This window comes from Sturnus vulgaris, chromosome 5 (genome assembly GCF_052056855.1).
Source record: "Sturnus vulgaris isolate bStuVul1 chromosome 5, bStuVul1.hap1, whole genome shotgun sequence".
In the NCBI taxonomy this organism is placed as follows: domain Eukaryota; kingdom Metazoa; phylum Chordata; class Aves; order Passeriformes; family Sturnidae; genus Sturnus; species Sturnus vulgaris.
This window is the reverse complement of record NC_142247.1, coordinates 68,910,754-68,926,769: the sequence shown is the minus strand read 5'-3', so window position 1 is coordinate 68,926,769 and position 16,016 is coordinate 68,910,754. Positions and strand designations below refer to the sequence as shown.

General features: G+C 38.1%; 1 protein-coding gene across 12 annotated transcripts in view; it reads right to left on the bottom strand.

Annotated features, from left to right (window-relative positions):
• Positions 1-16,016, bottom strand: part of USP6NL (USP6 N-terminal like) — a 110,899-nt gene that overhangs the window by 18,644 nt on the left and 76,239 nt on the right. For all 12 annotated transcript variants that reach the window (XM_014883087.2, XM_088165929.1, XM_088165932.1 and 9 more), the window contains 4 exons: positions 8,974-9,081; positions 6,991-7,100; positions 4,723-4,771; positions 2,990-3,110 (listed from right to left, as the gene is read on the bottom strand). In XM_014883087.2, coding sequence (XP_014738573.2) covers positions 2,990-3,110; positions 4,723-4,771; positions 6,991-7,100; positions 8,974-9,081 — 388 coding nt within the window. The remainder of the gene's footprint in view (positions 1-2,989; positions 3,111-4,722; positions 4,772-6,990; positions 7,101-8,973; positions 9,082-16,016) is intronic.

The window sequence follows — 16,016 nt, the reverse complement described above, 5'->3', positions numbered from 1 at the left end:
CAGATATTCCTTACAATATTTTGATGTCTCTATACAGATGTGCACGTACTTCTGCCTAAATAGCTACAATCAATACATTCCCTCAGTGACAATTATTAGATCAGAATGACAAATGACAGCAGATCCATCAGTCCTACATTAGTCAAACCATGTATGACCATGTGGAAACCACATTTATCATTATTTTTTAAAAGAAAACCAAAACAAAGAATCACAACCCTCACCCACTAAAATAGAAATTATAGCCCAGAAAATTCATGATAGAAGGGCAAACAGCATAGGTATCTATAGAACTGTCTGCATTGAAGAAAAGACCATAAAAAAGACAAGAGGGATATTCTAGCAAGATAAATACCATGATTGTATCCTGTAAGTAAAGACTGTGAGCTCACACAACTAAAATAAAGGGCATAAAACCCCTCATTAATTGTTTTAGTGATTACACATGGAAAAGGAAAGCTCTAAGACCCCCTTCCAGTTGAGGTATCAGCAGAGTTAAAGTTATTAAAAAACTCCAATATATTTTAAGCAGTATGAAAACTGGAAGAACAAGTACAGACCCATAGTAGCCAATGCAACTTTTAAAAAACAATTACTAAAGTCCCAAACCAAAAAGCAAAGTCTTTCTAGTTACCAATTGTGCAGTTCAGTGCACAGTCACTAAGACACAAAATTTACAACCTCAGATTCACACAAGTTTAGTATTTCATAGATACAAATGCAAATTCTACAATACTTAAATGTCAGGTTGCACATTAGGAAATTTCAATACCATAGGTAAGGCATTTGGTTTTTCTCATTGTAAACAGTGACTACATCAAAACTAATTAGCCATCAACAATAACAATAGAAGTTCTTTTTCCATGGAAGCTTGATCTTTCACATTTACATACACCAACGCATTATCTTCAATTTTTAAGACTACAGAAAGATCAATGGAAAGAGCTTCCAAAAAAGCAGATAATTTTCTGTGTCAGATGTCTGTATTTTATCATTTAGAGGCTTCACATCATCCATACAATATGAAATACCAGAGAGGCCAAATTAATATCTTGATTTCAAGTAGTTTTATACTAGAAGTTAGTCTGGCAATTTGGGCAAATACCCAAAAAGTATTCCAGGTTGCTGTATCACAGGTAAAAGTGAAAAACTCATTAAAAACCTCCTGTGGGGAGTTTTTTAACCATCCTAATCTTGCCAATATGATTCTAATTGAATTACTTAGCCCACCCCCATGATTTCCATAGGGAGATGCCCATTTCGGAGAACTATCAGTGGTATCAAGTGCAAGTGTTAAGTTTTTCTTCATGGATATTGGCAATTTGGAATTGAAATTACTTAAGCTTTAAAGAGCTGACAAACCGTGTTTTAAGCTACTTTGCCCAAAGAAGAACACAGAAAGTGCAAACTGTAATATGTCATCAGTTAAGTCAGTTTTAAAGTTTCCTTTCCAGAATCTACAGTGATATTTACAGATGCACAGTGACATTTAAAACAGATGCATTCAAGGAATCACAGGAAATCCAGGTTGGACAGGATTTCTGGAGATTATCTGGTCCAACCTGCTGAAAGCAGAACCTCAGACTAGTTGGCAACATTTAAGAAATGATAAATTGGGAACATATGAGTCATAATTAAAGTTTTATCAACATATCTATAAATGCAAACTTGCCTAACAGGCACTGCCAAGATAATTTAGTGTGTATAATAAAGCTGTGGCACAATGGTTCATATGCCCTGTAGAGAAGCTCATCAAGCCTTGGGCTACTCAAAGCTCCCTCCTTCCCTCTCACATCACTCGACAGGTGTGTGACAGGAATAAAGGAGGGAAGGAGGAAGGTCTGCAACATCTCAAGCAATGCATCTGCCCGTGTTAATCCTCTTGTTCATCATGCACATAATCTGGTAAATAAAGAGCTGATTTTGACTTACTTCCCCCAAAACATCTAGAATTTTCTGTGAGCTTTGAGGAGCTCAATATTCTACAGGGCTGCAGTTGCACTGGTTTGGATTATTATGAAATCTATAGGGTTTTCTTTAAGATGCTTTTAGTCTGTGTTATCATTGGTAAAGCTCCACGAAAATCTTTTGACATTAGATGAATTCAAAATTTCATTTATAACACTGACACCAGATCACACTTTTTCCTCCCCCCAGGTCGATAGCTTTGCAGAACTGTAAACTGCAAAATAACAAACTATCCCTTTGTTTTGAGGGTGGAGAACATCCAGGAACAATGAAAAGCCTGGGAAGGAAGAATGAGAAAGATTCATGTAACAGAATGGGAAATTCTTCAGCAGGGAAAAGCACCTAGAGCTTGTTGGAAATTTGCTAAAAAGCCCAAGTTCTGGATGACATTTACTTTTGCAGGCTCCCAAGAACCACAGCTTTTTTGAACCACAAGAACTGTAACATCACAAAGGTTTTGGAATTCCTGGCGATGTTCCATACCAATAACCATGGAATATACATAGATCATACTATATCTGGCACAGGAAGAGAGAATTACCAATAACATAAGGGCAACAACACCATGAGAGCAGGAAATTCTGTGTGAGGTAAAGATAAAACTGAGGAGCCTGAAGTTCATGCCTAGACACAAGTCCATTTTTTACTGTAGATTCCTGTCCTGCCAAACGATAGCACAGCTGCAACATTATTTAACACATTCTGTATTAGGTTTCCACTATTTTATTACTATATAGATGTCTACATAACCAGCTTTCAATTGGTTACATTCCCTGAGAGAATAAGAGAAGAGGAAACCATCTGATTTTCATTAAGAACTATTTGAAAGATATCACATATAAAAACCATTACTCTCTCTTATGGATGAGAGCTCCAGTAACATCCAATACCTCCCCCAAGTATAAAACTTCCATTATGCTTTATTTTTGACCAATCAGAACAGAATAGTTTCATTTTCAAATAATTTACAGCTTAAATAGGACAGGTTGAAACCTAAGTACACTGACATGAAACTTCATACCGTGCATAGCATGCTTTGGACCAGAGAGAAGTTTCACCAAGGCCCAGAAGGCATCTTCTTCATTCATGAACATCAGAAGCAAAGCTGTGATCTGGCTCATTCCCTGGCAGTATCCAACTTCCTGAAAATCAGACAGTGGAAGTATTAAAATGCTGGAAACAAAAGCCTCATAGCCGTGAGCTTTTAGCTTTTCCTTGAGTTAGTGGAGGAAAGATAATGCCTGTCCTGATGGCAAAGTTTCCCACCAAACACACTTTGTATTTAAACATTAAAAATATTGATGGATAGAAGGGATGATGCACAGCCCTCCAACTGAAAAGTAACCTGAAAGTATTGATTTCTCATTAGAACTCCAGACTGATGAACAAAATCCTTGGTCAGTACTAATATTTTCAAGTTACTGTATCATCTTTTTGTTGAATGGATACATTCTCATTCAGTTGTAGTTTGGGGGTTTTTATGGAGGGTGAGAGTATCTGGCTTTGTTCTGGTTTACAGTCAGGGCACCACCTGATAAACACAGGGTTTTTCAAGAGTGACCTGTAACTATCAACTTGCTCAAGTTTAGCAGCCCAATAGCAAGCAACTATAATAAACCCAAAGAAAAAAATTATTGTTCCAAAACTGAACTTGAGTACTTCCTCTGCTATTAATTTTGAATTTTATAGCAGGAACCAGCTGTCACTATCATTCAGCTGCAAAGATAACCCCATCAATAAAGTATTTGTAAGGACAATTTCTTAATTGTTGAGTAAGTTCTTTCAGGTTTACAAGTTCTTAGCATAACTTTGTTCTAGAGATAAAACCAAAGCATAAGAACTGCTACACATTCAGAGGAAAAATACAGCACTAGAATATTCTCATCATTACACTTTGATAATTGATTTTAAACATAATTATTCATGCAACTTGAAAATACCAGTCCAGTGTTTTATAGGAGGTATAAAAGGTCAGACAGAAAGGTTACATTTCCTAGAACTTTGAAAATATCCAAACAAACCAGTATTTAATTCAAGTAACTGCTTTAATTTCTCTTTCCTCCTCTAAAGTTAACATGTTTTACATTGACTTCTAGGGAGAATGGAAGATGTACAGAAATGCTCAAAATGGGCCCAAGGAATAAAGGGACAGTTGCATTAAAACCACAGTTAAATGTTGCCATGAAGACATTTCTTTTTCTTCTATTTTTAGCATACAGACGAAAGACATTACAAAATGCATAAGCTTCTAACCCTTATATAGAGTCTGGAAACTCCACTCTAATAAATCCCCATTCAGGCCTGCAGCCAAGGCCAAGGGCTTATGTAAAGAAGATGCAACCTTTTAAACTAATTTCAAATTTTTAGAACCTTTCAAGTTATGAAATACACCTGTGGACTCCATGCATCTTTCTGCAGTATTTTCTTCCCCATCATTCAATTAAAGAGAGGCAGATAATATAATGGGGGGAAATATCAATCACATAACACTCCAGCACAACACAAATTCTCATTAGTCACAACCCTTGGCTTCAGCCAAATTGTAAGCATATTTCAGTCTGTCCAATAAAACTCATAATTCAGATGCTTTATTTTAACGTCAGCTCAAAATATGACAACAAATAATTTATTTCTATGTACTTCCAAAGGTCTCTGAAATGTCTGTTGGGTTTTTTTAGAGAGAAAGAGATGCAAGTTATTATTTTACAGCACATTCAGAGAAACCAGATTTAAGTGTGAAGGAACACAGCTTACCGTATTATATATGGAATATGCAGCTAAAACATGGAACAAAGATTGTTGCCTGGAGAAATAAGAGCAGAAAATAGAAAAAAAATATAGTATTATCTTTTGTAAAAACAGAAAACCATAGAAGTAGTGAACTGGATTTTGGAAATGTTTTCCCAATATAACTTGTCTAGCATTAAAGAACAGGATAAGCCACAGTTCACAATGATAAGCACTTCTGATTTCAAGCCTATTTTGTAATTAGCACCTTTATGATGTTTTACATGTTGAAATGTTTCAAAAACTATCAATGTACTTTAGAAGTGAGCGGTGGCACATCATCATTTTTACAGACAGGTAAAGTGAAACATTGCACGGGTGACATTTCAAACACTAATTTATTCTGAATGCCAAAATTTAAACTCCCCAAACCTGATTTCTGTGCTTGCAGAACACTAACAGCTGTTACTGATTCCAAACAGAGATGTAGAAGTGAAGATGTGAAATACACAAAGCAGCCACAAAGGTGTCTTAATCTTGGCACCAAAATTAAAGTCTGCTCTAGTGACTGCTACTGTCAAACTGCAGAAAAACATTATTAACTCTGGCTCAGCATCCTGTGCTCAGCCCTCTGTTGATCTCTGGGTACTTCAGAGCTACAATTACAAAGAGCTTTGTAGAGGTCCCTTGCTTTCTGTAAAACAGTCTTACTTGTGAAGGTAGCCAGACAAAAAAACCCAAAAACACCAAACCAGCACAACTCTGCTCTTTCTAAGCTTTACATGAAAGTAATAGTGGAGAGCTCTCAAAATCAACTTTCAAACTCACGGCTACTTTTTGTCACCTGTTCAGGAGAGAATCTGGATACCTGAATGCCTGCTTCCATCTACAAGTAAAACTGCTAAAATTTAACAGCAGAGTTCTGCATATCGTGCTTTTTCTGTCCAGTAAAATTTTCTCCCTGTTACTAATCAATGAATGGAAAGAGATATTAACAGGGTAAAAAAGAAGAAAGCCTAAGCCGGAAAGTGCTTGATTTCTTTTGGGAAGAGGATTTATACTTGGAGAATTTTATCAAAACATCTACATTGTGGCATTTTGGTTTACCCTCTTGCACAACTGAAGTCTAGCCATTCTTCAGTAACCAAAGAAAAGTGTAACAAGGTACTAGACATTAAGCTGGAGCCTCATTTTACAATGACAAACAAACAAGTCCCCTGTGTGCACAGGAGCCTTTTGTACCCTCAGCTGACCATATGAAACTGAGTGTAGGAGCTCAATCAGTTCCATACACAGAATAAAGGTGATTTCAGTATTATTTACACTTGATGGTAGCACTGCAGACCTGTAAAAGAATGAACCTTCAAAGACATACAGTCTACTTAAAAGTCAATCAAGCAATTGACTTACCACAGAGACTTTATTTCATTGCTATGTGAAATGATTTCTGAATTTTTCATCGAGGCATTGCTGGAAATGCATAATATATGTACAGTAATTCTGAGATCTATTCCAAGTGTGAAATTGCTTTAGGCAGCCAAAGGCTTTCCTGTGGACTCTGAGGGCATGGTTACAACAGCCACAGGGACTGGAGCTGGCTCTGCTTGTGTTAACCCCAAACTGACGAGGCAATGAGCTTCTGCTGACACCTAAAATGTGTGCACAGAACAAAGAGAGGCCTGAGCAGCACAGACACTGCCAGCCCTGCACAAATGGATCTGAACTGCACTGGCTGCACGGAACCATCTCAGCCTGGGAACCTCTGCTCTGTGTTCCTTCCTTACAGCCATCAGAGAAATTCTCCTAATTTAGGATTTTTCCACAAAATATCTAGAGTAATAATGTAAGAAAATGTTTCTTTTATTATCACAAAGTCCACAGCTCTCAAATACCACTTTTTGAGAACAGCAGACCACCATAAAATCTGCCTTGGCAAGAAAAGGAGATTAAAAACTGAATACAGACACAGAAGGGGTAAAATACCCTCTTCTGCTCAGCAGGGTGCTGATGCTGCAAGCGAGCAACAATACTGATGTTTCTATCCCACTTTTTTCACTATGAAACATTTTTAAGGATGACAGCTGCCTAATATTCCTCATCTAGTGGCTGCAAAAAATAACGAAACAAAACATTTTGAAGAAATCCAAAAAGCATTATGGATTACGCCACAGTTGTAAATCATTAAATGCTTACATACAAAAACACTGCTTTATTTGGTTCTGAATTAGATACTGGGTGAAGGAGAATACAAAATACAGAGGAAGGCAAAAATCTCTGGGAATAAAGTTGACTTACTTCACACCATATCTGTCCCGAAACATGATGTGGTCTCTGTACGTCCGGTTCACATCAAGGTCAATTTGCCGAATATCTGGTGAAGACCCTCGTGCTTGATACTTCAATTTCTGGGAGCACAGTAAAGAACAGAAGTTTAAAATTGTGAACTCTAAAAAAAGCAGAAACCTGCTTGACTGTACAGCTATACTGAATTAATTGTCATCATGTGATTTAAAACAATACAGAAGAGCAACTCACAAGATTAACAGTTTTAACTTCCAAAATAAGCATATACATGTACAAATTCTATGAGTCAGAAACAGTTCACAGAGTAAAGATGTAGAAAGACCAATCCCATAATACGCTTTTTTTTTTTTTTTTTGACAGATCATTCCCCACCCATATTTAAGGCTGTTTCAGCATTTCAAATTTCTTATTGCCTTTTCTCAGGCAGGCACAGCACTAGAGAAAGACAGAAAATTAATTTTGCTACTCAGGAAGAAGAACCTGAGATGCAAGTGCTCTAGAATAGACTTTAAGCAAATGATTTAGTGTGGTTTTCATACTTTTCCTCTAGCAGAAGTAATAGCTACATAGCTGCCAGTTATTATCTAAATATAGATAATGGACATTTCTCTAATAATTTCCTCTGTCTCTCTGTTCTAATCTAATTTAGCTGTAGAATATGTCTACTTTAGCACTTGCTTTAGTGTTTTATAATTAAATCCATTTCTGTAATTGAATACTTAGGAAACCTGCACAGGTTTAGACTGACACCTTATTTTTTGCAATAATTTTCTCTTGACTCTCATTCATTTATTCTCACTTCTGTCCATAAAACTTGAGTTTGCAAGACCCTGGATTCAATATGGTATATCTAAAACATTACTTCTGACTATTATACCACAGACAGTCAAAAGGCAAAACTCTATGGACTCTGGTTGCAAGAAAACAAGACTAAAGTTAAAAATTGTAATAACAAAGGGAACAATAACATACATCAAGTCTGTTGACCCACAGCCAGAATTACTTGTAAATCATTGAACCAACACAACACTAACCACAATCTCAGCTATGTGCACCTTTCAGTATGATTTCAATTAAATACCCAGAATGATTTGTCCCCCAGAGAGACAGAAAAGCAGCAAAGGGAAAATTTCTAGTTCTAAAACACCTATGATTTGATGGAATACAGGAAAAGAAGCACCCTGAGCCCTTGCAATCATGGCAGCTTCACTTGTGAAGAGAACAGAAAGGTTCCAAAACTTTGAGAAACAGGAAGGACAGAAGGTTAAGAACTGGTCTTTCCCCTGCAAAGAGAACTGAAAGAAGCTGTTTGACCTACAATAAACATGCATTATCTTTTTGACTTTAAGGTGTGCAGTTTGTAAGTGACACTTGCAGTGAGCAATATTAATATCACTTCAGGAAATAGGAAAATAGAGAGCAGCAAGATGAGCATATCACAAATAAATCAGATAATGGGGGAAGAAACTCTTTCTACTTCTTTATCTGAACTACAAACATTTCTTTGTTTTGCACTGAGCATTGGATGACATTAATAATTCCCAAAGATTATTTAACCTATTTTTAAATGCTTCTAATTTTACTTGGCATTCTTTCCCATAACTACATTATTCAGCATAACCTCTGTTTCACCTCCTCTGGATCTCCCACTAGTCTTACTGAGCAACTTAAACAAAACACAATAGTCAGAAAAAGCAGTCTGTTAGACTGAAGAGCAAGAAACAGGAAGTTAACAGACACCAAAATTTAGGTAACATCAATACCAACACCAGTCTTCTTTCACAAGACTCTTCATCTACTCAGACTCAGTCTCAGCTCAGCTTTTGAATACACAGCCTTTCTCCTAGCTAAAACAAGTAATAGAGTGCAATGTAATTTCTTTTTTTTTTAACATTGCGTAACAGCAAAGGCTTAATAAAGCCTGTAGCTTTAGTATCTGATTTTTAAAATTAAGTAGAAATTCTACAAACTCACATTATAAAAGTCTTTCATTTCTTCTTTCATCTTAGGAACATCAAGCAACAAAGACCAGACTTGCCCTCTGAACTGCCGTGGGATTCCTTTATAAATTCTCCTATGAAACTGCAAAAGAAGAAAAGAAGGTAAAAATGCAGCACAATTTACAATGTTCTGAATAAATGGAAAAGTGATGCACAGCACGCTAAAGATAAAAATTGAATTATACCAAGCACCCTAGCAAAGTGATGACCTGCTGGGGACAAAGTGCTCCAGTTTGTTTTGAGAAACGTGTCCAGCAATTTGGGACCTCTTGACAGAATCCAGGGGCACAGGGACAAAACAGACACACAAGCCAAACCAACCCAGGTGATGTTGTCAATCCAGGACTTTTGCATGTAGGATGGTTTATCAAAATTTTATCACCTTTGCTCAGCAAATTTTGTAATTTAGATCCCAAAAATCAGATTCTGAGCAACACTATTTCAGGATAAGCCACAAATAACTCACTGTAATTACAGTCTATAAATAGAAATAGCAAAATGCAAGCAGCAAAATCACAAAGCTTTAAAAATTATCAGTAAAAACCCAAGAGCAGAACTGATTTTTTAATTCTTCTAAAATTGTGACAATATGCTCAAATGTATGTATGCAAGGAAATAAACTGAAACCACAAAAAAATCAGAATGTGCCATTTCTAAAGCTGACAGGTCTCACATTCTACTTCTAAACTAATAATTAGTCTCCTACATGCATATTAAAACATTTGGGGAAAAAAAACAAACAACAAAAGAACACAAAAAGGTGTTATCTTTTGAACAAATATCTAAGACAAGGAAAATTAAAAAGACAACTCTGACACAGAAAATGAACCCTTCTGAAGTTACATTTTTTACCATTATTTTAATGATTACACAGGGAGACAATTAGGTTTAAAAGAGAACAAACCACACACAACCACTCTCCAAGTTTTTCTTTATGTTTATCCTACAATGGAAGTTAGAACTTAAAAATTTCAGTTGACAAAGCTACCACTTCTTTTAAACATTTTTATAAAAGTTATGTTTGCAGTAAGAAATATTTTAAAAGCAATGTCCTCCTCAAAGACAGGATTGTTTTTTCTTTTCACATATTTCCCATCTCCAGTTTTGGAAAATGAATGAATGCCTCGTTGCAGTGTATTTCCAAACCTCCTGCCATTTGGAATATATTGGCTCTTTAAAGGTGTCTTTAATGCCAGCAAGGATTTGTGTCTGGATTGCAGAATCTGTAACTCTTGCACAAGTAAGGTTATGAGTTTCTTCCCTGGTTCCTTTTTTAAATGAAAAACATAAACTTGTATAAGATACAACAGCCATCCTGGAGGCTGTCCACAAAAAAATGTTGTTCTTCATAAGGAAAACTTTGCTGCATTAATACTAAGAATGCTAAAGCAGCAACACTTGTAATGTGAGCACAGCTGTGCCAGTACAGTTTCATCTACAAAATGAACAACATTCAGAGCTCCAAAGCAGCCTTCTCTACAGGTGGATACCCTGAGTTCAGATCACACAGGATTTCAGTATGTGTCAAGCCAGACACAAGGGACCTGCTTGTGGGAGAGAAGAAAATTCAGTCTTTTAAAGCCAAACACTCCCAGCTGCAGTGGAGTCATCCTAGGAAAAGATTAGCCTGTCTACTGGAAAGCAGAATGAGACAGATTTGCAATATCTTTTCTGAAAATTTGGAAGAAAACTATGGGGAAAAAAATTCAGTGATCTATGTCCTCAGTGACAGGTATTTATTCCTCAGACCCATGACCAGCAACAGAGTACCTTCACAACAAACATTTTTGTCAGCTAATTCTAATGTTTTAACTAATTTTCAAATACCTCCAAGAACAAAAGGTTATTAATGAAGACAACTGGTTGAAGAATAAATTCTCAAGACTACTGTTATTGTATAAATTAATATTTTGGGATATGGTCAGGTGGATATAAAAGGCCAGAAATAAGCCTTAATAATAATAGCTTCTTATCCAAACAGAATTAAAACTATTCAAGCCATCCATCCAAAGCGTGGAGTTATTCAGGAGTTTTCTGGAAAATAGAACTGAAGGACAAGAGCCTCCAGTTTCAGAGGAGACCCTGGCATTTACAATTTTCCCATTTTCTGCACTGCCTAGGTTGAAACAGCCAAATGCTAGAAGAGCCCTTAAAGCGGTAAGCAAAAACTGAGACAGGGAACTGCAGAAGGGCTTTTCACAGAAAAGTTCGAAAAGTGAGTTGCAAATATAACTTTTAAAAGAGCAGAAAGGACAGAGAGGTGAACAGCGTCATCAGCCCACTACAGCTAAGCAAAAAAAAAAAACCCACAAAACAGGAGGAAAGCAAACATTTTTAGTAGCTACATTCTGAATTGTTGCACTACCTGACAGAATAAACCCAAATAACATTCACAGCTTCTTGCAAACCATTTTAGATCAGTGTTCAGCTGACTCTGCTGTTCCATCTATTCTTTTATTGAGGCAGAGAAAAAGCTCTCAGTCATCCCAAGTCATTACCAGATCCTGCCTCCAGACTCAGCAGAACACAAGAGCAAAGACTTCCACTATCTGATACAGAACAGAGAAATGTCACTCATGGCATAGGCTCCACTGCACAAATAAGAACATGGAAACGAGTGTAAAAAATTTCATGGAATGAAATGGAAAACTGAGAGGAGTGGCTGACACACCAAGAGGGTTGTGCTGCCATCCAGAGTGATGTGAACAAGCTGGAGAAATGAGCTGCCAGGACCCTCACAGAGTTCAACAAGGAGAGGTGCAAAGCCCTGCACCTGGGAATGAACAATCTCAGGCACCAGAACATTCTAGGGGTCACCAGCCAGAAAACTGCTCAGGAGAAAAGGACCAGGGGGTCCTGGTGGACACCAAGTTGAGCAGGAGCCAGCACAGTGTACATGTGAAGCAAAGATGACCAATGGTATCCTGGGCTACATCAGACAAAAGTATTCCCAGCATGGGTGATCCTTTCCCTCTGCTCAGCACGGTGAGTCCAGTTCTGGGCTCCTCAACACAGGACAAATATGAACACATTGCAAAGGGCTACAGAGATGATGGGACTGACCATCTGTGCCATGAGGAGAGGCTGAGAGGGCTGGGACTGTTCAGCTGGGAGCAAAGGAGACTCAGTGGGATCTCATCAATTTGGTTTTTACACAACCCTGAAGGAAGAGTGCAAAAAAGAGAGAGCCAGGCTCTGTCCACTGGTGCCCAGTCACACAACCAGAGGCAATGGGCACAAACTGAAACACTGGAGAGTCCCTTTGAACATCAGGAAACATTTTTTCACTGTGAAGGTGACAGAGCACTGGCACAGGTCACCCAGTCAGGCTGTGCTGTCTCCAACCTTGGAAATCTCAAAAGCCATCAGGACATGGTCCTGGACAGCTGGAGGTGGCCCTGCTCGAGCAGGGGGCTGGACCAGGTGACCTCCAGAGGCTCCTTCCAACCCCAGCCTTTCTGTGACCCTGTGCAATGCTGCAGTTTTATGAAAATGACACAGCTATGCTGCATCCTGGGGAGTGGTGGAGGGGGCACTCACACACACTTCACTGCAAAATTAATTTCTGATAATCATTCCTTCACCAAACAGTTAAAGAAAATATAAATGAGCACACTGATTATTAAGTAGCTGAATGTCTTTACCATAAGCACCTTACTAGTGCCCTCTGCTGTCTTCTGTGTCCTTATGTAATACCAGGTAAAAATCTGTTGAGAAATGCTGCTTGTATCTCTATACTTGCAGAACTCCCATCTACTTTTCTGCTCTCTCTGAATTAATAATTAAAACAGAAAATAGAAAATTCAGGAAGTTACTTTTCTGCTTCTGAGAAGATGAAATACTGAGTTAATTTTAAATAATTTGTGAAGATTAAGGCATTCTTAAGATAATCGCTCAAAACAAAACATAAATACATAAACTCAGAGTTCAGATAAAAACACACATCTATGAAAACATTCATCACTCAAAGAATGGGGTTATAGGACCTGGGAGAGAAAAAAGAAAGTGATCCTTGATACCTGTAATTATATGAACACAGGATACATAAAAAATACAGGTTTATGTTCTGTATCACATTTATGCTGATATTCAGCAGTCAAACTCTTGCAATTATTAATAAGATTGTTGATCCTGAAGTAGGTAGGAGAAAATGACACTAAATTAAGCCCTATCACTTGGGAATTCGAAGGAGCTTCTCATGCAAAAATAAATTGGACCTATAAATACACTGAATATATAGAATGAACTAAAACCTTTATAGAGCAAGAAGACAAAAAAAAATTAGCTATCATCTCAATGAAGGCCATGATGTCCAACATGCAAAAACACCTGGAAAACATACAACCTCCCCTTCCTTGCCTGGCCCCCATCTCTCCAGCTCATAAACCCAACTGGTTTCTGGACAAGAAATGAGGCCACTGTCACACAGCATTGGCCTGAAGAGTGGCAACTGGCACCATTGCTCCTGCAAGATATAAAGCTGCTTTTCTTGAAAATAAAAACATTCTCAGCTGTCACGAAGAGCTGCACAAGCAGCAAAGGGGCTCTGTCACCTCAAAAAGAATCAGTGATGAGAAGCCTAAGAATTAAAATGTGAAGTCTCACAAGAAAGTATATTTATAATGAAAAGAAAATATATTTATAAAGGCTGCTGCCTTTAGAGGGTCTCCAGCTTCTGTGGGCTGCATAAAAGGAAGAAAAAATGCAAATAAAAGAGCTGCTCCATCTCATTCAAAAATCTCAGGAATGCAAAGAGGGTTCTTCATTAAGGCTCTGTGTTCAGACTCCAAACGAACTGGAGACTTGATTATTACACTGTGTGTGAATGCCAGAACAGCTGGAAATGGCAGCTACCCTGATTGTTTCTCTTCTTCCTTTCCCCCTCAATTTAGGCAACTTCAATCACAGATAGATGAAGGCAGACAGAGAAAGACAGAAATACTTTGGTGGAAATACTCAAATGGGAATACAACATATAACAGTTTTATTTAATCTTTCCTGAAAGTTATGATCATACTAAGCCAGGAAGGATTTACTATCTGTGGGTGGTTGATTGTACCCTGAACTACTAAGCAGTAGAATACAAATAGGAAATAAAAGCACAAACTAGAGAAGGACCACAGTGAAACACAAACTTTGCTGCTCTGTGACACTTCCTGCATAAGAAATGACTGATGGGGAGATGAAAGCTTTATTTTGACAAATATCAATCAAGCAAAGACACAAGGGCAGTTATACACTTCAGAGTGGTATGTGTAAGAACCATGGCAACTCCACTGAAAGAGATGCCTAAATAACCACACAGGAATCAAGGAGTTTTATACACAAAGAGCAAGACAGACAAAAGCACCAGGAGGCCTTTATGAATGAATAGGAGTGCCTGGACAATCAGAGACATAAAAAGGAAGCCTGTGGTGGGGAAGCAAGGACAGGCCGTTTGGAGGAATACAGAGAGACCATCCGAGCAGCCAGGGATCAGGTTAGAGAGCTAAAGCCCTGGTGAGATCAAATCTGGCCAGGGACATAAAGGCAACAAGAAAACCTCCCACATAAGGAGGAAATTCTTCCCTGTGAGGGTGGTGAAACGCTGGCACAGGTTCCCAGAGAAGCTGTGGCTGTCCCATCCCAGGAAGTGTCCAAGTTGGACAGGGCTCTGAGGAGGGTGGCCCTGCCCATGGCAGGGGGCTGGAACTCGATGATCAATAAGATCCCTTCCACCCCAGGCCATTCTGTGATTCTACACTGTTATGGAGCTGTACATGGGCACATTTCTGGTGTCAATATTCTTCCATCTTTTTCCAGTTCCTCGTAGTCATACGTTCCTAATCTCTATTCCCCATTCCATCTTTTTTTACAACATTTAGCACAAGAGTTCTAATGGGAAAACAGTGTGAAGTTCCCAGATGCCTCATCTACCTCTTGAGATATTCTTCAGCAGTCAAGGCCAGGAGAAGATGTAAACGGAAGCATCTCAAATGCACCCACCCACCAGTGTGTTCATTTTCTCGTTAATTCTCTTTGTGAAGTTATGACAGGAAAAAAAAAAGGCTGAGAAGCAGCCTATAGGCAGCTCTGCAAGAGCACTGAATGAAAACTCTAGTTTGCAATTAAGCACATGAAAGTTTGGGATAATGAAATCAAATATATGGATTCATTTACATGTGTACAGTATGAATAGATTCCTTCAAGGCAAAGTTCTCTTGGCTGTAAATTATGAAGGCTCATCACAGACTGTCCAAAGTCCTGTATTTTGTACATATATCCCTGCTGTATACCTGGGACCATCACTTTCTCTGAGTCTCCCTTCCTACCTATTTAAGAGCACAACTGTGTCTCAGATATGCCATTGTCCAAAACCAAGCCATCACTACAATTATAATCTATAATCCTATAACATCATTACTGTTGTTGTTGCTGCAATGTTCCCTTCAGTGCTGTTTCTAAAGAACACTAATTTCAGGAGCAGCCTGACTGCACAGAAACCATGGCAGTGTCAGGTGATTGGAGTCTTGTAACACACAGGCTGCTCATTTTCTTTAGAGTTTGTTCCTCTAACATTAATCACTTTATCCAGTCAAGTGAAGACAGAAAACAAGACTCAGGAACTGTTCCTGCAACTATTCCTTCCATGCTTCAAGAGTGTGAGCTTGGAAAGCTGGTGCATTCTTCCAAAGCACTTCCAGATAAAAACCGGATTTAATTGTGAGTTTTGCACAACTCTGAGAACATGGCCAGGCTTTCCATAAAGAGCAGTGACAAATAATGTTTGGCCTTCCACTGGATGCTCAGGAGGAGGAGGCAGCTGATTCTTTATTCTGTATCTTCTGGTTCACTTAGCACATAAGATGTGAATAGAATAAGGAAAACACCCTTGTTTTTTAAATCTCATGTGCTTCACTAGAGTTCAACAATGAGTGAACATTTTTCCTAGCCTCAAGTGAAGTTCATCCCTTTATGAACATATTGAATTATTCCAGCCACTATTTATAGTTCAGCCTATAATTTGTTACATGAACT